Source organism: Apteryx rowi, unplaced genomic scaffold, assembly GCF_003343035.1.
Source record: "Apteryx rowi isolate R43461 unplaced genomic scaffold, aptRow1 scaffold_46, whole genome shotgun sequence".
Lineage (NCBI taxonomy): Eukaryota > Metazoa > Chordata > Aves > Apterygiformes > Apterygidae > Apteryx > Apteryx rowi.
Genome location: NW_020450716.1, coordinates 2007218 through 2033232, shown reverse-complemented (window position 1 = coordinate 2033232; position 26015 = coordinate 2007218). Strand labels below are relative to the sequence as shown.

The following is a 26015-nucleotide window of genomic DNA, read 5'->3' as shown; positions in this document are numbered from 1 at the left end:
AGAATCAGACTCCCTGTGAGTATCTTAGATTATTTTTGGTTTTGGATCTCTATCTAAAATAACCAGGCTGTGCTGAAACTATTGGAGTCCTTTTATTAGTAGAAATTCAAAGACGTTCCCAGGTAACATGGGGAAAACAACAAAATCTGCTGTTAGTCTGTAATACCATCACATGACATCCTGCCTGGGGTATTCTGTCATAATTTGGCCTTCTTGAGAAGGATGTAATTTTTTTTTTCTTTAATCTGCTTTTTTTCCTGTAGGAGGAGGAACGTGACTGATAAGTTGCCTCAAGGATTACTTTTTGGACTGTATGCCCAAGCTATCTTGTGGATGATTCTTTAGGAATAGAAATGTTGTGCTGCATTTTAAACAAAATAAAAATAGCTTTTTTTTTCCCCCCCATAAAATGTGTCCATATAAAGACACACAGCACAGAAATAGCTAAATCGCTCTTAATTTATACCTCCTATGGCTTTACTGAAGTTTTCTATGTAACATGTCCCTAGAAGAGCACAGGTAATTTTAAAAAGAAACCAGAAAAAAGGTTTGAGTCACATTGTTAAAGTCCATATATAATTAGCACTGGAAGGAATTTTCATATATGTCTGACTTTTATGTGTGAGTGTTCATGGTGTAGTTATTTTCAATCTGACTGCTTTCCAAGGGAAAAACATAGATAAGGCATATATCAGTACTTAAATTTGGATATGATTTGGGCTTATCTACATACGGAATTAGTCTCTATGTAAGTTTAAATTTTACCTTTATATGAATAACTTTTAGTTAGGAAAGCACTTCTTTTAAGTTTAAGACTTTTAAAATAGCATGGAGGAGCAGAATGTTACAAGAGTACTTTTTGTATATGGAAAAGAGGGTTGGTTTATGAGAAAAGAGTAAATGATTTGGAGTGAGGGAAGGGAAATAAAAAGTATTGCTGGGCTCATCTAGAATGGTGTAAGTTGAAAACAATTGAGGAGAGAGCATTAACATCTGAGATGGTTGGGCATTTCCTTGCATCTCCCTCCCTCAACCCTGGGTGCAAGCCAATTTTTCTTGAAAATTAACCTATGCATTTCACATGTCTATTTTAACGCTCTATGTGTACGTACAAATAATTGTATAGAACACAAAAGTTCGATCATTCTTTCTTTTCATCCTGCTGGATGCCTTTGTCCTGATATTTGTTCTACTTCACATCCATATGCCAGTATGACATTTCATCAGCCCCCACACTCATCCGTGGGAAAAGCCTCCTTGTGCTCTACTCTAGGTCCATGAGAAATCGTGGGTGGAAGGATTTTATTTATTCTAGTAGGACTGTCCCAAAAGAAGACCGTTACCTACTTGTAACAACCTAGTATGATAACCGTGAGTGGAAAAGAAGTTAAATCTTTGGGCACCCTAACTTCTAACAGACTCCTCATCGATTACATGGAGCAGAAGTAAATAACAGGTCTGCACTTGCAGACTGTTGATCTACTGAGATGTTACGTGTTTGTGATGCAGCTTTCACGGGCCTGAGAACGCCCGCACGTTCTGGTGGTGTGCAGACCTTTGCGGGGAGAGGGCACATGCTACGCTTAATGGGGGCGCCACGCTGTGAACTCGAAAGCTGGTGTGTGTACCTTTGCCAGAGCATTGTGAAGTACGGAATTTGTGAATGATCTTAACGTCTAGTGGTTTATATTGTGTGCAGTTTAGATGTATATCCTTCTGTTGTTTATAGACTGTGACATACGTTGGAAGGAAGTATTTAACTGAGGGATCTCTTTCTTTGTCAAGTGTCAGTGCAGTGATAGCTTAAGCTTTTTATGGGCAAGTGAAGGTGAGTGGCCCGATGTTCTTTATTGCTCTTTTTGAAAGCCATACAAATAGCTGATGCATCTTTTGATTCTTGAGCAAAATAGATTATTTGGTATGTTATTTAAGAATTCATTACTAGCATAATTGTGCTTATGGCAAGAGTTTTAGCCTGGTTTTCTAAGGAAACAATGCTTACAACTGACTGACGATGCAGTTGTGGTTCCCCATCTTGTCTCTCCTTCTTCCCCCTTCTCTTGAATAACTTCTGAACTTGTTGGGCAATTCCAATTGAATTTATTAGAGAGTTAAACACTGCCAAGATAACTAAGTTCCTGCAAATATCATGAAAATCGGCAGTTGGATAGAGAGAAATTATTACTCTCCTGAAGGGAAAGGCACAGAATTTAGTTTATCTGGTCTGTTTTTCTGTCAGCTTGCTGGTCAACTGGTTCCTGCATAACTTTTGTTTTGTCACACTATATGTTCATTCTTGTTGGGGAGGTGTCAGAAAGGACAAAGAAGGTGGAGGAGTTAAGGCTATTGTGGCACCACTCGAGATTAGTATACAAAGGATGCAGATCTAGAGGCAACTGGATTCACTTAATTCTACTATTCATGGAACAAGTTATTACTCTTTTAAAGTAATGTTGCAAACTGAAATGTCAGTGCTTGCTTGTCCATTACAAACAATTACATATTTATAATAAATGTATAACATAATGACTATGCTAGATGGTTTTCAGGTAAATAATACCCTGTCTCTATCCCAAAGAGCTTCAATCCAAAGAACACGTAAACAAAAAACTACCAAGTCGCTCAACATTACAATGCTGTGAAATTCCTGATCTCTTTTAAATTTCTTAAAAACATTTTCATACGGAATGAACCCTGAGCTGTTGGAATTAACTGTCCACAGTAGCAAAATTTTTAATTCCTGCAAAACTAGGGCCCTCGGCATCACCTCAGGTATATAAAATCAAACCTCTGGTTATGAAAGATAGGTTTTACACTGGCAATAAGCAGCAAATTTAAATTACTCTGTTTTACTGGAGTATGTTGATCTATCCCTCTGTTTGCTTCCTGTTGTATGTCTGTCTGCAGTCTTGTTTATTTTGTTTTTCCAGTCTCTCAAGTTTAAGCAAAGCTTTCTGCTCTTTTTCTCTGTTTATACCACCACTATTTAATTTGCTTTCGGCCAACTCCTCTTTCTTTCGGAAATCTTTCTACTCTTCAGAGCAGTTTTATGCTTTCTTTAACATCCAGCACAGGGTTAGTCTCAGGATTTCTTTCCCCGTCCCCCCCTCCCTGTCTTCTCCCCTGCTTCTGATGTGTTCAAGGTAGGGGAGGAATAAGCTACCAATTCCTTTGGAGTACTAGTAAATTATGTAAGAGTGTTTTCCCTTAAGTGGCTGAACTGCTTCGATCCTTTTCTTATACTTTTCTGTCCTGATATTTACAGTATCTAAGTTTTCTTAGCTTGCAAATTGAGTAAGTGAATCCCTCCCCCCCCCCCCCCCCCCCCAGCAAGCCTCAAGAGCCTCTAGTTCTCTTCCTTTTCAAGCGAGTTTTCCATCTTTTTGTCTTTCTGCTTCTGCCCTTCCCTGGCTGCCCCAGTGCTTTTCCTGTCCTGCACACTGTGGGAAATTGAAATAGGAAGAGAAATACTGGTCTCTCTCCTGTTACCTTTTTAATGCTCTAAATGGGTTGTCTGTGCCATAAGATTCAATAGTATATCTGTGGAGCTGGAAGTTTTGAGAACTCTTCTTTTTTTTGGATTTGATCACAGTTTTAAAAATTAGAAGCAAAATGATAGAGGTATTGACTACAGCAGAGTACAGTAAGAAAACATAAGCAAAGGTTAAAGTGCATATTAGTTTAAGTTGGGAATGCTTTTGAAAGAATCATGCTACTAAGCTATTTATTTAAAATCTGTTCTGATAATTTTGTGTCAGTATGTATGTGACTTTGAGCTTTTGAGATAAAGCTTTCTTTGCATGAAATTACTATCAGCTGTTTTACCTGGTATTTGGAAGAAGGTTTCTGAGTCATGTACCACGCTTGATTGCTCTGCCAAATTATGAGTAAAATTTCAGTTTTTTTTCCCTAGTTTTCTAAATTACAACTGATGGGGAGACTGATTTATAAAAGAGATGTGGTTTTTTACAGTGACATCTGTCGAGTGTATATATATAGTAGGTTCCCAAGTTGGAAGCCAGGAGAGTATGTGGGAAGTGTGGAAGGGGGATGGGAGCAAACAAGAAATTCGGACAAAAGGAAATTGTTGATGCAAGTTAATGCCTTTTCTTAGCGATATTGATAAATTTCTGCTGCCGTTCAAGCAGTCTAAATTATTCTCCTTCTGATTCTGTTTTCTTTTGCTTTTCTCCTGTTGCCTGGAAAACATGAGTGGAATCTAGTAGGACAAGAGGCTGTTCTTTCATTGTTTTGTGGCTCCGTTGCTAGCTATTGTCCTCTTGGCTCAGGCAGTTCATGTCACTCTTTATGTGAAGTAAGAAAAATGTTTTCCCCTTTTTTCTTTTAGAATTAAATTTCTAGACTCTGGAGTTTGCTTTTATTTGCAAAGTAAGCAGTGTTAAATTAGGAGTATCTACCACCAACTAATATATTTCTGCTTGTGATGTCACCTTTAACACTCTTAATTTGGATGGGCTTGTTAAGTTTGCTGGCTAATGACTGGGGTAAAGCGGTCTTGCAATCTAGTTTCATTTTTTTAATGTACTTCTGTTTAACATGAAAGGTGACTAAGCAAGACAGTGCATTTCATGAACTTTTTTTGTCAGAAGTTAAAAATGAATCACTGACAATGTATGTTTTCAGCATCTGGAAATAGGGTCAATTTTGCCCTTAAATAGGAGTAGAGTTGTTACACCCAGTAAAGTAATGCAGCTTTGAGCAACACTTGCTTTGCTGTCACTGAGATATTGTCTGTTGTGGCTGACTTAACTCCGTTCTTTACTATATTACTGATTATTTTTAAATCAGGATAGCTTTTGAGGATATTCTTGAAACAAAATTGAAAGGTAGCTGTTTGCTAGTATGGAAACACACCCATGGATGTATGGAATACTGCAAAAATGARCTGTTTAGTTCTCCTGTAAGTAACAGTTTTTGTAGCTAATATTTATATGAGACTGCTTCTTCATTGCCCTTATTTTTCCCATACTAATCAATTATACAGTGGTAAAGAAAATATCTTGAAAATGGAAGATACTGTAACTGTGAATATTTGCTTTGCCTTTTCTTTTTTAGGCACCTATTAAGAAGCTAAAAGTGACTGAACCATGGCTCAGTTTCCAACACCTTTTGGGGGTAAGTTGTTGATAGCTTATTCTGAACTATTCCTATATGCAAAAATTTTGCATAAATGCACTGCTTTCCCAGTATGTTTGGTATGGAAATATTTATGGATGCGTATCTTTCTGAGGTGATATTTTATCTGACTTGTGATGTTTCTGCAGACCCAGTAGAGAACATGCATGAAATCTTGCAGAGACATCTCAGAAGAGTTGAGCGGAATCCCTTTTTGCGCATTGATCCATTATAGTCCAACAGTTTGTTGGTAACTGTAGGACAGATCCAGGCCACTCAGTCACTGGCAATAGTGCATAGCCTCATTCTGCAGGTATCCAGTTTTATCTGCCTGTCTTAAGCTTCGCAGATCAATCCTGCCTCCTTTTTCCATTTTTTTTCCCCAGAGAAAATTCTAAAATGCAATTTAAATATAAATTCTTGCTTCATGAGCATTAGTTGTGGCAGAGAAGTGGATGCACTTTTTCTTTTGGGGCTCCTGGACGTTTTCATTGTTACAAAGGACAGTGGATATCTTTGGATGCTGTCACTTCACCTTTTCTTCATATCATCCCACAGCCTGTGTCTAGATTCTGCAGAAATACTGGGATTTTTTACCTTTCATTTATAACAGTGGAAGGTAGAGCATCTTGAACTTCACTCTTTTCAAAAGACACAGAAAGCGCTCTGTTAGTGCAATGGAGACATATGTCTTGCTATCCATGTGAGATAAATTTTTTGAGCAACCTGTGCGCCCATTTTTGGAGCCAGTCTGAAGAAAGATTACAAAGATATTAATGCTGAAAATAAGTAACCAACTACCACAATGTGTAGCTTGTTCAGGTTTGTAGGAATCAGCAGCAAGTAAGGACTTGCGTTTCCCCCTATCTTGGCCTTTTATTGACCCAGAGGGTTCCTCAATGTACAGTGGTAAAATTTCAATCTCTTTTTGCTACCAAAGAGAAACAATAGTCATGGATTCAGTAGTTTACGCAGGGGTAGGATAACTAAGGGTTGTTGAAAGGAGACTTTTTATAGGCATCTTTTTTCAATAGATAAAACCCAGACTGGCAGCATTTTAGTTCATTTGGGCACAGAGCCTTCAGATAATATCAGGTCAGCAAGAACAAACAGATATTTGAGTTTTTGGGACAGACAGCGCTTAATGAGTGGATATCATTGCAAGTTTGGTTCCACTTAGACTGAGTGTTGCATATGTTAAAGGCTTTTCTATGGATATTCAGATGTGATTCTGGTTGTGTATATATATGTGTGGGTATATATACACCATATATATGAAATTCTAGTTTTGAGGATCTGAGATAGCTAGGAATTAAACTTGTATTTAGTGTTTCAGTGGGAGACTCTAAGAAAAAGTCATGTAATTCAGAGATTGTTAGAGACACCCAGTTCTTGTTAAACACGATTGATTGGATGGAGCCTTCGCCAGCATGAAAAAGTCTGTGAAGCACAACAGAAGAAACGTCTCTTCACAAGTGGTAGTGAGAAGTGTGTAACTGGAAGCTACCATTCTTTGTCTCAGTTATCTTTAAGTCTGCCCCCTTGGAACTGTATCGTCTGGTGCCAGACTTGCTCAGTTTGGGAGCAAAATTGGCCTTGATCAAATAAAATCACTGAACAGTGTCGCATAGGATACCCCTCTAGGTGGTATAAAAAGTTGTGAATAGCTTTGTTTCACCCCAATTTTCACAACCTAAGAGAAATCATGATGTGAAGGAAATCTGCTGGTTCAGACTGGAACATTTTGCTGTGTTTAGAATTAGGGCTGTGCTTTGCATGTACCCATATTTAGACATGTATACGTACACTCTTAATGAAAATTTTGTCTTCAAAGCGTTCTCCTCTGCTATCTTCAGAGAGTTCTTATTGCATTACAGATGGATAGCAGCTTTCATTTTTCAGCTTTATATAATTACCATTTGATCTTGCATATGTTGTCCAGGATCCTGCTAACTGTAATACATGGGTTTAGGAAGGAAGAAATTCACTGTTTCTTCTCACACAACTTTTCTGATCTGGGCACAGAGAGGAAGTTGAAATAAGCACATGGCTAACGTAGTTTCTGGAATATCTCTGATTTGAAACATGGTGTCAGGCAAATCTTTTAGAATATTCATCCTTGAACCAAGTCTACCCAGCGCTGTCATACCTCCTCTTAGAATGATGACAGTAAAAGTCTAAGATTGTCATAAAAGGAAACAAATGGTGTTGTAAAGACAATTCCAATCCTTATGGGGAAGCTTGGTCTTTCTTTCAAGAATGCAACATTGCTTTGTTCTCTGTGGCCACTGAACAAGATGCAGAAGTGATGATTTATGCAGTCTCCATCTTGGGAGAGCCCTTGCTCCAAATGTGTATTTTCTACGCATCCTTTTTTATTCCTCTGCTTCTAAATACAAAGAATTATGTTTCTTTTTTCTTTTTAAAGAATCTTCCAAAGTCAGCTTGGGATATGGGTACCAAGAAGAGCACACCACCCACCATGTAAATTGGGTGACTCACTGATGTTCCATAACACTGCTCATTTTAAGGATTAAAATGAATATGCGTGAAAGGATTTGTATCATTGTTAAGAAGAGTGTGGTCTGCTCGACCTTTTGTTCTATTTGTCCGGGAGAAGACATTGTCCAATTCAAATATGAGAGTGCACTATCTCACTGTCCTAGATGAGATGATTGTCAAACTTTGTATGAGAAAAGATGGTTATAGGGCTTGCTGCTGTATTCAAGAATAGTTTTCTTATGAGTCAGTTTTGTGGTTTAGTGACTGACTGCTTTGCGTTCAAATATATTGAAATGCCCCACAGCCTCTGAGTTGGGATCCAGGATCTGAAGTCATGAATGATGTCTCAGTGCTGAGTAAGATCCTGCTTCATGCCCTCCCAGAGGTCTCATTGTTCCCTAAATAATAAAAGATGGAAATGAGGCAATGCTGGAAATGTTATTCATGCTTTTTCTGACCGATGAGGCTGAAAACCCAATGGCTTGCTTGGGTTAACATTGGCTCTTTTGATACTCATATCCCACAAAGGCAACCTACTGTTTCAATACAACCAAATTTCTGTTTGGAAAAGTAAATACTGATGATCACTTGTTCCGGTTTCAGGGACTCCAGAAAAGAAACAGGTTTCATTTTAAAATGGTTAATAGAATACATTTTTAGTTGTCTCATGCCATGACGGTTTTTATTTTGGGTTTTACTCCCTTCTTTCAGAGAGGATGGGAAGAACTGGGAGTTTTTTGTGGTAAGGGAGTCACATATAACTCAAATTGAGAGAGCAAGTCAGAGAGACATTACAAATGCCATGATTTTTTTTTTCTTCCCCACATTATATTCAAGAAGTATTCCTTCTATATGTAAGCTTCCACATCCAGCCTTAGCATCTTAGGGCAGAGTAGTCATGTTTCCAACACAAGGAGATTTTCATCTGCTGTTAATTGGCCTATTTCTGATTATTGGTCATAAAGTCTTAATCAACACCATTTCTTTTCTCCTGTCAAGAGTTCATGAGAAGATGGAGGAGATAATTACTTATGTCAACTATAGCATTTTGGGATGTTCATATTCCAAAGAGAGTCGTCTTTCATCCCCATGGAGAGCACAGCTATGAAACCTCTTTAACGTGCCTCTGTGAGCTTATTCACTAAAATCCTGTTTCTTTGGACTTATCTAAAAATGTCCTTTCTTTGATGAATGAGGTATTATGAATCTACCTTTCCCTAGAAATACACAGATTATCTGAAACAGAGAGGATAACTTTTTTTTTTTTTTTTTAACCAAGAATATGGCTTTTCTTTCATTAGGTGGAACTTACCATTTAGAGAGATGCTCTCTTCTCCTTCTCTAATCCCTTTTCTCTCCATACAAAGTATACTTTGCCTTATAAAAGTGGATGTTAACTAGAAGAAATTTAGGAGGCAGGAAATTCTCATGTTCTCCATAACTGCTGAGTCTGATTTTTGTCTCGGACTGCAAGTAGTTTGAATACTTGCTATGAATATTTGTGGGCCTTATTACCTGAAATTTAATCTCTGAGAATTTAGTGGTGAATGCTAGAACTCCTCTTTATTTTTCTCCTGGTCCACATTTTATCTTCTAATATTTGTTCAACAGAATGGTGATTCCATTAACATAGATGCCTTCAGATCATTATGTGCCTATACAGTAGGAGTTAACAGAAGTTACAGCAGCATTGTGTACTTCTACAGATGTTGAAATCATGATGTTATATTACAGGTCTAAAATTTATTGAGACTAGCCTGAAAAACAGTGTTAGACAATTCATTGGAGGGTCTCAAACAGAAGATGAAATGTTACGTTTTCTCTGAGTACAAATAATCTGAAGGATGAAAGTGAAATGTTTGGAGGAGGAGAGAAAGAACTACTGGGAAAATGAAGGTAGAACTGGAGAAAGAACTGTGGAAGCATGGCACTGTAGAAGGGTAGTAAGTCTCACCATGAACTAAATATTGACTTCCAATTTCTGAGTATGGTATGAAGAATCTCGTCTGTGTAACATACTCTGACTCAGATTTGTCATTCTCAGAATAATAACGAGCATGCTTTCCTGAACTGGGCTATCGTTGCCCATGAAAAACATTTACTATCTGTTTGCGTGTTCATGCTTTTTCTAGACAAATAAGTAGATCTTTACTTATGATAGTGTAAAAGCTATATAGTACACAACTGATGAGTTGAGGTACCTTTTCAGTTAAAGGAGCTTGACTGCATTTTGACTGTATGTGCTGTGGGAGGCAGTTGACCCCCTTAAATATCTAATGCAATAAAGTTTCTGCATTTTGTCCTCTGTTATGTGGCCATTGTCTTTTAATAGCCCTTTTGTAAGTTTGATTGCACTTTGAGTAGTTTAGCTGTAACATAAGATTCTGAGGAGCCAGATAGGTGAATAAGTGCTCAGCAGTCATCTTAGTTTGGTGATACCTAGGTCTAGTATGATCATAACTATTAACTGACTTTTTAAGGATTCGTGGAGTTTTCAGCTATAGACTTTGAATTAACGGCTTCTGTGTGTATTTAGTATATTGTTTTTATAGTCCTGTACGATATGACATATCATACTCAAATAAAAATAGTGGAGTATTTATATAACATTTCTTAATTTTATTTCTCCATTTTTTTTGAACTAGGCAACCTGGATATCTGGGCTATTACTGTGGAGGAGAGAGCTAAACATGATCAACAGTTCCATAGTCTGAAACCAACATCTGGATTTATCACTGGTAATTAAATAGTTTACATTTCCAATTTCATTTAAATAAATTAATTGTACAAATGTACAAAATCGAATGTACAGAATGGCCTGCTAGAAATTTGAGTGTAAGAATTTGAAAAATTCTATTTCATTTTATATCTCATCTTTCATATACCTTGCCACGTCAAACCCATCTTTTCTGATATCTTACTGTAAGGTATATCCCTGGTTTATGTCACTTGATTTTACTCTAAGTAGGATTAAAGTTGTATATGATTGTGGCTCTATAAAGCAGTTCTATTGTGTAGAGCTAGTTGATACTTATAAACTGCAGAATTAGAAGTCAGGACACAGAATCACCCTCATATCTGGTAGTGTTGTAGTGCTTTAATGTCCTCAGTGAAGTATGTTGCACTCTATTAGATTAGTCTGACAAAGAAGTCTGTTTAAATACAGATTTAACTGAAATCTGTTTCAGAAACTGTTTGTTTGTTGACTTTTTTAAAAAATCTAAATGGGAAAAATTGATTTAAGTTGTGGAAAGCAAGGCAGCAAGTAGGGGAATTGTACTGTTTCCACTGAATTTTCATTAAACACCACTAATTTGCTTTGAATTTAAAGGCAGTACGAGGTCTACTTTTGGGGGGCGACGGGAGGGGTGCATTTAATTCTCTTTAATGCTATCTAAACTCGATCCTTTCCCTACTCAATTGAAATGAAAGGTGTAGAAGTGTTTTACCTTCCTTGCTGTCTTCCCCATCAAGAGGATTTCCAGAGTGTGGAATCAGAACCAGATTCTTAACAGGCTCTTCACAGCCATACATGCCTTTAGGTGCACAATTAGATTGTTTCTGCTCCTGTTACATGATGGACGTGATACAAAATCTGCTGTAGCTCTCTGTGTAAGCTAGTATTGTTTTTATTGACCTTCTTTAATATTTAAYGCTATTTCTAGTCTGCTTACAACTTTCCTTTAAGGGCCACAAGAATTCCAAGTGCCTAATCCTTTAGTAACTGCTTGGCTAGGCTTAGTCTGAATTCACAGTTGGAAAACAACTTTGAAATTTATTGTTGCTTTCTTTAATGGTGACTTGTTAGGTTCACATCAGGTTCACACAAAGATCACTTTATTTAATTTGTTCCAGTTAATTGGCATTGTACCTGCAAAAAAGCTAGGACGGAGTTTATATTGACGCATACTTTCTCTGGAAAAAAAAAAACTTGTTCTCACAAGGCATGTGATTCCTGCAAAGGGAGCCATTGATAAAGGTTAGGGAGTAGGAACCATGAGTTTCCCATTGTCCAAAGTGTTCGTGTTCAGTTGGCTTCATTGGAGATTTAAACAGTATGTGCATGTTGGAAGTATATTGTAGATTCTCAGGTGGCAAAATGAGTTTAAACCTTATACTCCGTTACATATGCTTAGCGTTAAGTATTTAAGCTTTTACTGTTGCTTCTGTTTTAGACATCTTGACTCATGATTTCCTCTTTCTTCTTACTGATATTTTTAGCTTTTTTTGAAATGATGTCCTGTTTATTTTATAGGTGATCAAGCTAGAAACTTTTTTTTTCAATCTGGGTTACCTCAGCCGGTGTTAGCACAGATATGGTGAGTATATGGAAGGGGGAAAAATTGCAGTTGTGTGAGCATGGAATTTACTGGAATAGACTTGTATACTAATTATATTTCACAATCTGGGGCTTAAAATCTTCATTTTATTCACATGCTTTCCAAAAGTCTACAAGGCAAATATGCTTTATGGCATGATATAGCTGAACTTTTAAGTTATTAGTTCAGTTATTGGACATAGCCATCCTTCCACAAAGCGGTGTTTTAAAGTTGGTGATTTGTATCGCTTGTTTCAGACTACCAGAATGCTTTCAACTTTGTTAAAAACAGCACTCATACAATCATTAGGCACAGTAATTAGTATTAAAAATCTTTCTACTGGGACAGCCTGCGTAAGACTTGCAAAATTTGTTATGAAAATATAAGACTAGTGTAGAATATTTACATTATAGTTAGTGATACAGCTTGAAAGGGGATCAATTTTTACTATTTGTTGGTGAGCTTAGACAAACAAAAATCTGCATCATTGTATCTTACATATCACAAACATTTCTGGAATCTGCCAGTTTCTTCATGCAGGTCTGCAATTGTTTCTGTTCCAAATTATATGACACTTCAGGATTCAGAAGTGCTAACTTGCATAGATTGTTCAGAATATGCATTAACTGCATAACTACTAAAACTTTTTTTGGTGCTAGACAGAGTGAAATAGATTTATTATTTTTCTTTCTAGATTGGAAAAAGCAGCAGAGAGTGTATGTGGATGACTTTTGAGATATCTGTTAACTTTTCCTCTAATGTTAATTGTTAGAGAGAAAGAATAGTTTTTTGCAGGCATGACAACTTTGTGTTTTAGTAAGGGCTTCTAAAGGCAGAATCTTTCTCTGGCTGGAGCAAGAAGAGAGTTAATTTGCTGCTAGAAAACAATTGCTTTGGAAATACACATGCCTTAAAGAAGGGCTGGATTACATGGCTTTTGTTGAAATAGTTTATTTACTTTCAATTCTTTCTTTCTGGCTTACAAATATCAAATCTGGTCTGGTTATCTTATTTGCTGGAAGACTCATTGAAAGTTCAAATGTCCCTTTGGAACTTCTCTTGCCTCTTAATTAAAGAGCGAAAGAAGTTTTGTCTTAAACAAGACATCCTTTCTCTACGAATGTTCCCTAGGCATTAGTTTTAAATAGGTGTTAACAAAATTGAACAGTTGTAAATAGTCTGACTAAAAATCTCTTCCTCTCTGAATTATTCAGTTTTTCAGTCTCTTGAGAGGGAGAGAATCATTCCACTAGTTCTGTAGTTGTCATAGAGACAAGACCTGAACTTGCACATTTTTTTAAATAAAGCTGAACTAAAACTTATTCATGCTGCCTTTATAAATCATAAAAAAGCATGTAGACATCCCTCTCACTCTCACTGTCTGTCTCTCTTCCTTTTTGGATCACCTCTGAATTAAGAGAAGTAAATTAGATCAGCTTGTATATTTTCCCTGTTGGAATTAGAATAACCAAGTAAGAAAATAATCACATAGTGGTAGGAATAAGAGACCACTAAAACAAAACAAAATAACCCCCCAAACCCCTTTTCCCACAGCTCAAATGATTTAACTCTTGATGAATCAGTGAATGTTTGTATGCAACATACCACACATTACTGATGTCCCACAGAAACAATAAAAGTTAGACTGTTTAGTGGCAAGAAGTGCTTTGCAGCCTCCAAAGGTCATCACAATATGTTCCAGACTGCATTGAAAAATGTGAATCATTGTTTGCCCTAGTTTCCAGGGGTAGGATCTCTCAGTGGCACCCTTGCTTTGTGGATTTAATGGTTAATAGCCATATTCTAAACATCATCTGACTGTCTAAATCTTTAGTAACGTTGATATGGATCCATGAGTACTTTAACACACGGGGGAGTTCTGGAGTAGTAAGCCTAGAGTTTTTGTGGGAGAAAAGAGCTACATAAAGCTTGTTTCCTCTACTTTATTTCCTGAATAGATGGAAGTTTTTGATTATAGTGGAAGAGAAGGGGAGATGTAGCAGTCTTTAAGGAAGCAAAGTTATTTTCAGTTAGAGCATCTTAGGGAAGTCTTCAGGTTAAGTTTCTGATTCTGGAAACGCGGAAGTGTGCACGTGTGTGTTGGAATTGTTTTCCCATTCTTAATGAGTCTACTAATTTGAATACAGTTGCTTATATGAATCCATTTGCAAGACAGGAGCCTAATGTTTGTTCCAGGAAGGATAACCTATAGTATGTAGACAAGGCTATCCTAATACAAAGTTTCATCTGTTTTGTTGGCTGTGAAATTTCTTGTCTAGAAAAACACAACTGGGAAATGAATTGCAGGAAGATTGGGCAAATGAGTGGTTGGCCATACTGCTTTCAGAGTTCCCTGCGGAAAGAGCAAACCCTCTTTGAATTTCCAAATGTACTGTTCCATTAGTGAGAGAATTTGATATAGATAATTGAGCAGTTCATACTGTGTATAAGTATTATAGCTATCTTCTGTTTTATTTTTTAAGTAAAATTGAATCACTGTTTTTGCATCACAGAAAGAAGTTTTCACTAAAACGTGAAATGTTGGCTAGCTGAAATATCAGTAAAACATCTTCTGCCTAAGAGCTGCTTTGAAAATATTCTGCAGTTGATGTAACTTTTTTCTAAGGTCATATTCCAAAGAGAGTATTTTATTTTAATTTCTGCTATTAACCAAAGCTTACTTAGCATTTATGTTTCCTAAAAAACAGTTGCTCCGTGTTTTTTTTTATCATTCAGATTTCCTGTGTCCCTTCTACTCAGCATTCATTTAAGGAAAAAAAGGGGTTTTGGGACCTCAGTAGAGCAAATAGGTGGAATTATTATGGTCTAGCATGACAACTTACTGTTCTACCCTTTACAAGCTTTGTAGTCTGCCAAGCTGGTAATCTATTAAGAAGCCTCTAAATAGGCTTTGAATTGAGACTGCAATGGCTCAGAAGATAACCGTTTTTAAGTAGGCAATAATCTGGCTTTCTTCTAAAGCCCTCAAGAATGGTGGCCTCAAAAAGCATCTTCCATCTAGGCCCTGTCTCTCTGGGTTCAAATGGGAACTAAAATCAATGCCAGCTGTTTTCTGCATTTGAAGTTGCTTGCTTCTTCAGTAAAAATTAAAACTATTAATTGATTTACCCTTTTCTCACACATGCTTCCCTCACAACTTTCTTAAATTTGTGTAAAGTGTGGGAGGGAAAGGGTGGCAATGCTGTGAGTTTTAACTCTTTTACTATACATGAATTGATTAAGTGACTGACACTAAAGATCTGATTTTTCCTATTGTATCTGACTTTTATAATGCAATTTGGGACTGTATAATCTAATATGGGGATGTAAAGCTAAATAATTCCAGACTTTTGAACTGCAGTGTGGTGTCTGTGTTTTAACAACTCTGTTATTTTCAAGAGATGTTTTGAAGCCTAATAATAAGCTTATTTGAAGGGGAAAAAAAACACCTTGTATGCTCAATTTCTGCCTTTTACAGATGAAGTAATTACCAAGTTGTCTTTGTTCTCTGCAGAAGAGAGGAGAGAAGGAAGAGGGAAAAGATATCTGGGGGGAGAATTTTGTCAGAACTTGACATCTAGCATTACGATGCAGCCCCCTGCAATTATTCTCATTAGGAAACCCCTGTTACAAACACAGGCATGTTCTATGAAATATAATCAATGTTTAATCAGTGTTTAATCCATTTACTGCTCTGCACTGGCTTCCGGCCAGGCCTTAACTGAAATAAATTAAAGGACATTACATTCTTTCAAATTTCATTAGAAACAGAACAGTGAAATTAGGTATTGTTTACTGTTGGCCACTTGCCACATTTAAGGTGATGTTTATTCAGAAGTAGTACTGTAATCTAATAGTGTGAGATGAGGTTCTTTAAAAATAATTAGAAATAGAAGTTTTCTTATTTATGCACTAAAGATTTTGACAGACAAAAGCTGATTTTTGTTAGCTTACTGTAAAAACATGTATAAATTCTGCAATGTATACATAATTTTTCTCGCTGAAATTTGTGCTGTCAATTTAAATAACAAAACTATTAATGYAGAGTAAATGAGTTGAACAGAAGGTCAGACATTAAATTAAAAGCTACTGGTGATTAAGTGGATAGGAGTTCAATGAAAGCAATGAGACTGGTGCACATCAAAGTTTCTTATTACTGGGCAATTATTATTTTCTTGTGTAGAATTCAAACACTTGCTGTGTTCTAGCAGTACACTCTCTTTAAGTAGTGTCTGGAGAACCAAGGTCACCTACAGTGTGATATTTACTCTTACTGCATTTTCATGGGCAAGCATTTAACAGTTTGAGGGATTCTGCCTCTGCTTTAGYGATAGGAAGCATTCAGTTTTAGAAATCAAAGTAGTTGCAGGTGTAGAAGCCACTTGAGTTGAACAAACAACACTATTATAAATGCATCTTGCCTAATTACTTTGCTTAAATGCAGAAATGCAAGGAACATAGCAACTATTTATTTGTTTGAGTTGACAGTGCCAGTTGGCCACGGTGGAGCTGACTGACTTCTCCGTRTGGTGAGGAAGGAGTCTTTTCTTTGGGAAGACCACTGACTGTTTGGAAAGCAGTCAAAAATCTGCTGCAATATGTTTCTCCAGATCACATTCTCTGACTTTGTATGTACATCCTCAGGTGGCCAGCTATATAGGCCTGGCTTTTACTCTCCATTTCCACTGGGGATCTGAGAAAAGAATGGCTAAGCAAGCATTGGACTAAACCTTCATAAAAGCATCACATTTTCCCTGTTGGATATTTTTGATTTTTCTTCAGTTGCCTTTAAAAAGTGTGATATCTGTTTGTAAGTATCAAATAAATGAAGCTAACTATCTGCTCCCTGTTTCCATTGTTCTTAATACTCCATAATTTTTCTAATGAGGCTATCTTACCTCAGTATTTGTTTACTGTAGGTTGGTTTTCTTTCTAGTGCAAAACCCACGTAAGGGAGTACTTCAGAAAGGACAATTAGCCATTAAGTTTCTGAAATTCTAACACTTCAGGTGCCTTTTGCCTCATCGTATCTATGAATGTTTCAGACTTGTAAGACATGCAGCATAAATTTATTCTAAGTAAGACCATTAGAAATCTAACATGACTGTTTATAGGTTGTGAATAATTACATTATTTGAAATACTTCTGTTTTAAAAAATAAAAAGTGTGAGGAACAAAATTAAAATTTACTGAGTAATACTGTTCTGTAAGCCTGAGTGATCATTTGGGACAGCAAAAATTATTCAGCGTGCTGTGGGAGCATTTCTATGCTACTGTTGTAAGAAGTATCTGCTCTGACTTTTTTTTTCTTGTCATAGTTAAACCATGAATTTCTTCAAAACAAATTTGGGCTTCTTACAGAAATTTTAAGCYGATATAAACATTTCTGATGTAGAAATATGTTAGAGATATGCAAACATGTATTTTTGAGGTTTATATCCATTTCATTGCATAGGAGGAAAAGATATACTCTGTATGGAGGCTTGTACCTAGTGTCTTGTTACATATATACCCCCCTGGACTGAAAGATTTGCTGGAATTTAGTAAACTTTCAGTATTTTTATGTCCAGAGAAAGCCGTGGCATGTCAGAATTAACAGAGCATGGATAATCTCAGTAACAAAATGTGAGAAGCCTAGATTGCCTTTAAAAACAAACAAACAAACAAAAAAAAAACCCMAAACCCAAACCCCTATTTTCCAGAAGTAACTATACCTCTCACTTCAAAAGATCCATTTTTATTAATAATTATTGAAATTTATCCTTGCTGTTGCTTGACACTCATAGGGGAGAGGCTCTTCTGCCTTCATTAGAGTTCTGTCATCTGTGCAAGTTGCTTCAGAGCATCTTGCATGTTAATTTAGCATGCCTATGCATCAGGAGGTACCAGCGTTATGCCTCCTCTCCATGGAGCAGTGGTCAGAAGCTGAGACTTGACATTTGGGGCATTCTGCCAGGGAGGGGAGGTACCTTTTGCAAAGGTATACTTCCCTTGGTCCAGGTTGGCCATGCTGATCTTCCCTCTTCCGTCTGCTTGTTGGACTACCAGGTAGGCAGTCTGACCGCTACAGTGGGATCTTTTTAACTGTCTATTTGTCAAATGAACCACATCCTACTTGATCACGACTGAAACTTGAATCTAGATCACATTATACTGCCTGGTTTGACTACAAATTTCGGCCTCCAAAGACTGGACGGTAGTGGGATTAGAACAAAGTTTGAAGTTATTGAAGACTAGACAGTTTTCATCTGTAAATTAAACTGTTCTGTGATATGAAGCTTCGGAAAAAACCTACAAGTTCTCACAGCCAAAATCTGCTCTCCAAATGCATGTATGTAGCAATCCAATACCTTTCAGGGAGTGACATGATGCATGCTTTTTTTTCCTAACTGTAAGCCTTAGAGTATACAATCTTCTGACCAGGCTTTCTACTTCTCTAAATACTGCTGCCAGATTCACAGTAGTGTTACTTATCCTTGTGACATGGGAATTGGTAGAGTAAGACAGCTACGCTGCTGAAAATGTGATTTTAAGAATATTAGGAAGGGTTGAAGTGTCTCCATTTTGGGGAAATGCTGCTGGTAATCTAAACCAGGGGAAACTCTTAAGATGTATGGTTGACCTATGGCAGCCCCTGTTGAGATCTATCTCTTTGTTGATTTTCTTCAGGTTTTTCTGGCTGAGGYGGGAGGGTTGTCATCTTTTGAATGCTTTGCCACTGTATTTGCCTGACTGTATACTTGTTTAAAGTATCCATTCTAAATAACTGTCAATTGATTGCAGTACTCTTTGACAGCTTCTAACGTTTTTGCATGGAAGCTTTTCTTGGCAGGGACTTAGTCAGAAATAAACTTCTAGTTTAACTAGGCTGCCTGGCTCCTTTGTGTTGTCATGTCTGTGACATGTAAATGTATAAATGAAATTAATGTATATTATTAAAATAGTACTGGAACGTGCATTTAATTCTTCAAGCGCATGCAAAGAAATAGGTATAATGCAAAAAAAAAAAAAAAAAAAAAAAAAAAAAGCCGCTTACAACTGGTTACATTATTAATATGCATTTATTCTATTTTCTGGTTCCCAATTGCAGGAACATTCTTCCTGCTCCTCCTCCCCCACCAATACCATTCCCTGCTGAGCATGGTTTTCTTAAACAGTCTTCTTTTTGTTTCTTCATTTGATGTACTGTTAAGTCRGACTACTCTACATGAAAACCTATTCAAAATCTAGCCTCAATGTTTTATCCTTGAGTACTATTGTCTAACCGAAAACATATTTGTACACTTGCAGATATAATGGTATTTAGTACAGCGCACAAATTTAAAGAGCATTTTATTATAAGAGTAGCTAAAGTACAGATTTGCGGACTAACTCATTTGAATCCCTGTGGTGCTGTTTGTAATACCATGTAGTTTTATCTGTGTGATTTTTGCAAAGTTTTTGCACTACATTAATCCTTTCTTTGAGGTTGCTGTACTGTAATGCCTCTAAGAGGTGAAAAGTGACTTTAAAAAATATTAGTTAATCATCCCAGGAAAGAAATAAAGAAATTCTCAGGTTAAACAGTGTCTTGTTTGATGACCATTTTTAGCTTGGCATAATTGTTTTGAGTGGAAATTAATTAGTCTTGAATATACATGCCTGTGTATGTACAATTCTAGGTCAGTTCCTAAAGTTCTTAGTTAAGAATATAACTGTGAAAATGGCTTATTTGCTTATTTTGTAGGGCTCTAGCCGACATGAACAATGATGGGAAGATGGATCAGCTGGAGTTTTCAATAGCTATGAAACTTATCAAACTAAAACTACAAGGTTATCAGCTCCCATCTGCACTGCCTCCTGTCATGAAGCAACCGCCTATTGCTCTGCCTAGTACACCAGGGTTTGGTAAGCTCTTTGTTTTCCTCCTTGTTAGCTTGTATTGTAGCAACCTAAGTTTAATTTGATTTTCATTTGCAGTTTCTAGAAGAATTTGTCAAAAACAAATGCATCCACATAAATGCACATGCTCCAAAAGAAAATTCTCAATAAACTTTGCTTTTAGCGTCCAACCRTAGTGAATAACTTCAGCTTAAGTCCTGTTTGGCTCAGATCTTATACTGTTTCCCATATGTTCCAACCTACAAAGTGTCTGTGGGGAAAAAAGATGGTCCAGGCAGAAGGGCTGGTGCATTCCAAAGTGATGAAGCTTTATTTAAACTATCCTGTTGCTGTTCATCTCTACTTTGTACTAAGGGATCTCCAGTTTTGACAATAGTAACTATGGTTTTTCTGACTTTTTTACAAAGTAAGATAGTAATGCACCCCTCCACTTTTATTTTATGAGCAGAATTATGCTATTATTAGCTAGAACAAATACCACTTCAGTTATCATAGCTGACCTACTGCAAAGATCACCATATTTTCAAGAAAAGGAGTAGGTAAAATTGGATAGTAAGAGGATGCTGAAAATAACTAAATGAAGCCTTATATTTGGCATCTTGATGTTCCGTCRCACTCTATAGCAAGAGGTTCTTTACCTTTCTGTTTTAGTAGTTGCAGTGACTGAAGTTGATTAGTGCCTGAGAATCACCACTGTTGTTAAGAAAAGGGAATAGTACATTTGATAAACTGCATGCAATGCTATTGTTTGATCAGTTGTCTCTTTTTCAAGTTTTACAAACAGAGGTTTTATTTCTGACTGTAAGAAATCAGTGAAATTGAACAGAACAAATACTGGATTTAAGTGAGAAGTCATAATAAAGTCAGTTCCCCCTTACCCCCAACAAATTCAGCAAAATTCAGGATTTTCTTTTTTATCATTCACTGTAAACTTGATCTCGGCTGCTTGCACAGAGCCTCATTCTTCCCATTGGCATGACTAGACCTCCTTAACTTCCTGTTATCCATGCAACTGTGCTTACACCTAAAATACTTCATTACTGTGCTTTACCCTATTAGCTTTGCACTGTTTCATCCTGACAATAGGCTGCAAGCAGTTTTCCTGAAGCTTGTTCTTTTCAGCTGTGGCTAAATGTGGACTTTGGGCTCATTACTCACTGGAAGTTGACAGTGCTGCTCTTCATTCAGTTCAAGGCAAACAATTCTTTTCTTCAGCAAATGCTAATGGATTTTTTTTTGGTCAGTGTTACGTCCAGTGTGATCTTATATACATACGTTATAAAATGGTATGTTGTTCCCTCTACATTGTTTTGTCTTCCCCTGCCATGCTAATGGTGCAGCAGACTGTAAGACTTCATTAAAGGGATGTGTGGAAGTTTCCATTTCAGTTTGCTGTTTAATTCCATGTTTACTGATGGATTCCAGGCTGCAGTTAAACAAACCGTGCTATCCTACTAGGAGTCTCTCAGGTAGAAAAAATGTCTCCTTTTCTTGCTCATAGGTATTGGGGGCATTGCCAGCATGCCATCTCTTTCAGCTGTTGCCCCAGTACCCATGGCATCCATTCCAGTAGTAGGAATGTCTCCACCATTAGTATCTTCTGTTCCTGCGGCAGCAGTGCCCCCCTTGGCTAACGGAGCTCCTGCTGTTATACAACCTCTGCCTGCTTTCGCTCATCCTGGTAGGCTACGTACTGAGACTGTTTACTCTCTTGCTATTAACAAATTGTTTTGCCATTTTCTTTGGATCCAGAGAACAGTAGACATGGAATTAGCCATTTTAACTTACTCTAGAGAATGGCTTTGTGTAAGGACTGTATTTTGGATTAGCCCGATGTAATTTATTAGCAAACTTGTATAAAAGTTAAAAGAAACATGGACATATCACACTGTAACTGTCAGTCATCTTGAGCAAAATATTAGCCCTGTTGTAACAGAGTAATAAATCTTGCTTGCCCATAAACTGAAGCCTAGAAATTGATCCTCTCCCACCTATTTGTAAATATTGAAGTACTGCTATTTGTTGGGATAACTTTAAAATATTAGAATGCATATGAGTTTTAACATTAATCACAATACAATTTGACATCAACAATATTTACATAAAACTGCAAATGTAGAAAGGTATGAGAGAGATGCCCGTATGTTTTGACCTATTTTGTTAGACACTGTTATTTTATCTTAAGATTTTTAAAAGGGAAGCTATCGGAAGAACCATAATGCTTGTTTGTGATGTTGGGAACTAACTGAATGTTATTGAAAGTTTACAGTTTAAAATGCTAATACTGAAAAAATGTATATTGCCTTATTTACAGCCACATTGCCAAAGAGCTCTTCCTTTAGTAGATCTGGTCCAGGATCACAGTTAAACACAAAACTGCAAAAGGCACAATCATTTGATGTGGCTAGGTAAGTTGGTATGGAATGAACATATGTGTGCATCTAATTTCCCAGAGTTAACGAAACTGCCTTTCTTTAATAAAGTTGTTCTTTGAAATGTTATTTACTTGCAGAAATCAATTCCTGCTGAGATACTACTTCAAGATTTCATAGGATGTTCTGGTTTAACATGGAATGCTTCATGAGTAATGAATCGTTGAAATATAGTAATTAACTATTGCAGTGTGTGTTGACACTATTTGCAAACTCTCTAAAACTCAATTTTTAGAAAAGCATGTGCTTCTGTAAACATAATCTGGTTTATTTTATATTGTATGGGCACTCCTTCTGGCAGTGTGGAGATAAAAGGTAGTATTCTTAAAAATTAGCAACTCCAGGCTTATTTTTGAAAGTAATATATTTAATAATTCTCATATTTCAAATGCAGTCCACATAACTGTTTCTTTTATGTTCCTGAAGTTCTGCATTAAAAATTACCTAAAAGGCTTTTAGATTTACAAGGCCTAGGAAAATGTACAGTCAGATAAAATGTATTTTACTATGCTCTGAAGAAATTTATCTAAGAAAATAAAACTTTCTGTAGGAAGTAGGGTAGTAATTTTTCCAAAGCGTTCATTAATGAAAACTTTCTTACAGGTCTATGCTAAGGATTTTTTTACCAAGAAAGAAAAGGGTTGAGAAGTTATTCAGTCACCTATTCTAATTTATATTCTGCAGATTTTTCTTGTTCCTCTGTATTAGATAGTGGCACTGCTGATTAGTGGCAATGAGGATTTAAAAATCTTTCAAAACAAACAGTTTTGCTTCTGTTTGAAACCTAGTACTGTTAGGAACATAGCAGTGATGCTCTGATGTAATTCCCACAGGTAGAAATTATCCAGTCTGTCCGCAGTAACACTCAGTATCTATAATGAGTGATGTTCAAGAAGCGTCAGCCGAAACAGCTTCCAGATATTCCATAAGAGGGCTGTCATGGTTTTGGGGTTAACTATATCTCAGTCTTGCTGGTCACTTTTATTGCCCACAGTGGCCTGAACCCCACATGAGATGACTTCTTTTCTGAGGTGAAATTGCATGGTTCTCTGACTATGTTTGGGCCTGGGTTGGAGTTTCCTTAGCTCAACTATAATTTCTTCAGTAACTCCAAATTGTCTACCAGCACTGAAGGAGGTATTCCTTGATAGAGTGCTGATAATGCAATGATCTGGCATGCATCTTCAAGTAGTATTTTGGAGAAAACAGATAGCAAGGCAATTGATTTGCAGAGTTTATGGAACAGGAGGAAGAAGAGCTAAGTCTATTATACTTGAATTAGAACAAAGCTGAAGTCATGCTTTTTTCCAAGCTCAGATATTCTTTGAATTTGAAAAAGGATGAACTTCAAAATTCCAGCTGTGGTGCTTTTATCACTCTGTCTCACGAGTCATCAGTAACAAACTCTTGGTATACATGGTGTTTGGCAGACATGAGTCAACTATGTTGTCTTCCAGCATTTTTTCCTCCACAGCTACCAGTCAGGTATCCMTGAAGAAGAGTTTCATTACTTACATACAATAAGTTTGTCTCACAGGTCAAGGCACATATATACATAACATAAAAAGTTGTGTGTGTGAAAATTCTGCATCTAGCAAAACTGGTGAGAAAGGAATTCATATAGCTAAAATTTGAATAAAAGTTTCTCATTTTCATTGTTCAAGATGAATATTTTTACTTTGTTCTCATGAAAAAAAATCTTAAAACACAATACTTTGAAAGGAGTGGAAATAGAAGTATTAGCTGTTTTAGCTGTTGTAATGTGAAAACGGGATATAAGGTAAATTAGGTTATTCATGTAATCCTTTCAGCTCAACACTGAAAGGTCATACCATGCTATCTGCTTAGTGAACCAAGGAAAGGGGATTTGGTTGTGTTGGTCCAGTTCTTACTGTAATTTGGCACCCTATCACAAATGCCTATATAGTCTGTCTGTTTTTTGTGTTACACCTTCACAAAGAAGGACAAAGTTTGAATGTGCTTAAAGATGGTAAACCTTACTCACTGGTTTTCAGTATGAAGACTTGTCAGCCTTCAAGCATGGGAAAGCGTATCTACAAATAGCAGCACTCAACCTATTATGTGGATGAATTAGAACTGGTAATATTATATTTGTCAGTCGAGTGCCCTTCAGAGAAACTTTGATTGCTTTTAAGTGTTGTATTTTTTTGCACACATTTTCAGCATGCTTTACATTTTTGTTTTTCTTAATCAGCTTATGAATGGTTTGGCTAAGACAACCAGTTAAAGATAGGGTAAGATGAAATATTACTTCTGCTGACTACAGTGAGGCATTTCCTACTATATGTTTAGGTAAAAGCTTTTAGTTCCTCTAACCTATTTGGGTTATTTAATTCTCTGCTAGTAAAGAAAAAAGCAAAACTCTTAGGCCTGTCATTCATCTTTACTGAGAGCCATCTTTCAAGACACTGAACCATGATAAATGTTTTCAAACAAGAAGTGTAAGGTGCTATGGTTTCAGGAAAAGAAGGGAATGACTGTTTAAAAAAAAAAAAGGGGGGGGGACAATTTCAGACATAAAATTCTGTGCAGCACTTCATCATGTTGTACCCATAGCTTCATGTGATAAAATGTAAAATTAGATATTTTCTCTCCTCCCTACCCCTTTTCTAATTCTAGTGTCTCCCCTGTGGCAGAATGGGCTGTACCTCAGTCATCAAGACTGAAATACAGACAGCTGTTCAATAGCCATGATAAAACAATGAGCGGACACTTAACAGGTATTGAAATTTTTTTTTTGTCCTTTTTAACTGTAAAAGGCTGATTAAAACAGCATTTAGAAAATAACTTGCTTTCGTAAGAGACTCTCACCTCCCTCTTTTTTGCTAGTCCATTTTTGTGTTACAATTTTCCAACTGCTTCATGATCTTGTTTAGGAGCAAACAAATAGTCATTTATGAATGGCTGCCAATTTTTTTAAATAGGAAAGGATTGGGAGAGGGACCCTGCAGCCATCTAAAGGCTGTAGGGCTGGATTACCAAACACAATAGATATCTGAAATTTCTTGTAACTTGTTATGTTTTCATTCCTCCCTCACTYGTTCAGTTTTATTTTTTACCTTATTCACACAATTATTTTCGTTGACCTTTATTAACAAACAACAAAACTGAAAGCTTTCACAAAGTAGACTACAGGACAGATCTTTCTTTATAAAGAGAATGAGAGTGTTAACATAGTGAAATCTTTCAATTTTGTTTCCAGTTTTGCAGTTCTATGATTGAATACTGTTGGTACTAAAAATTAGTTGTAGGCAAGAGTCTACATATTCAAGAGGCACCGTCAACCAAATATGTAAAGAATAGGAACAACCCATGAGTAAAAACACACTGACACTTGATTCTACATAATTTCTTCTTCTCTCTCTCTCCACACCCCTCCCATCATTACATTATACRTTTGTGTTTCTCTCTCTACTGGAACTGTAAAATGGGTAGGCTATTGGATCCTGGGCTTCTGATCATAGACAGCRTCTGCTTTAAGGGGCTGGATTGTTTCTTTTTTTTATTTCTCATAAGACAAGGGCCTGACATATCTTTCACCCTGCTTTTATGGCCACACAGATTTCTCGAACATAGGAAAAAATTCTATGGGAAAATTTTCTTCCTCTCTTAATTGACAGCCTGCTATCCATATGATGGAATGCTCTGGGGTGAAAATGCTTCACTACCGGAAAATATGACTGTTCCAATAGCCAGGCCATCAGTGGGTTTTCCTTTTGGAAGG

At 36.7% G+C, this 26015-nt stretch overlaps 1 protein-coding gene across 3 annotated transcripts in view; it reads left to right on the top strand.

Annotated features, from left to right (window-relative positions):
- ITSN1 (intersectin 1) overlaps positions 1–26015 on the top strand; it is a 143349-nt gene that overhangs the window by 26522 nt on the left and 90812 nt on the right. For all 3 annotated transcript variants that reach the window (XM_026077651.1, XM_026077650.1, XM_026077649.1), the window contains exons 2-8: positions 5077–5136; positions 10284–10376; positions 11894–11957; positions 19684–19844; positions 21340–21519; positions 22153–22246; positions 24911–25011. In XM_026077651.1, the coding sequence (XP_025933436.1) occupies positions 5109–5136; positions 10284–10376; positions 11894–11957; positions 19684–19844; positions 21340–21519; positions 22153–22246; positions 24911–25011 (721 nt within the window). In that variant the 5' untranslated portion in view covers positions 5077–5108. The remainder of the gene's footprint in view (positions 1–5076; positions 5137–10283; positions 10377–11893; positions 11958–19683; positions 19845–21339; positions 21520–22152; positions 22247–24910; positions 25012–26015) is intronic.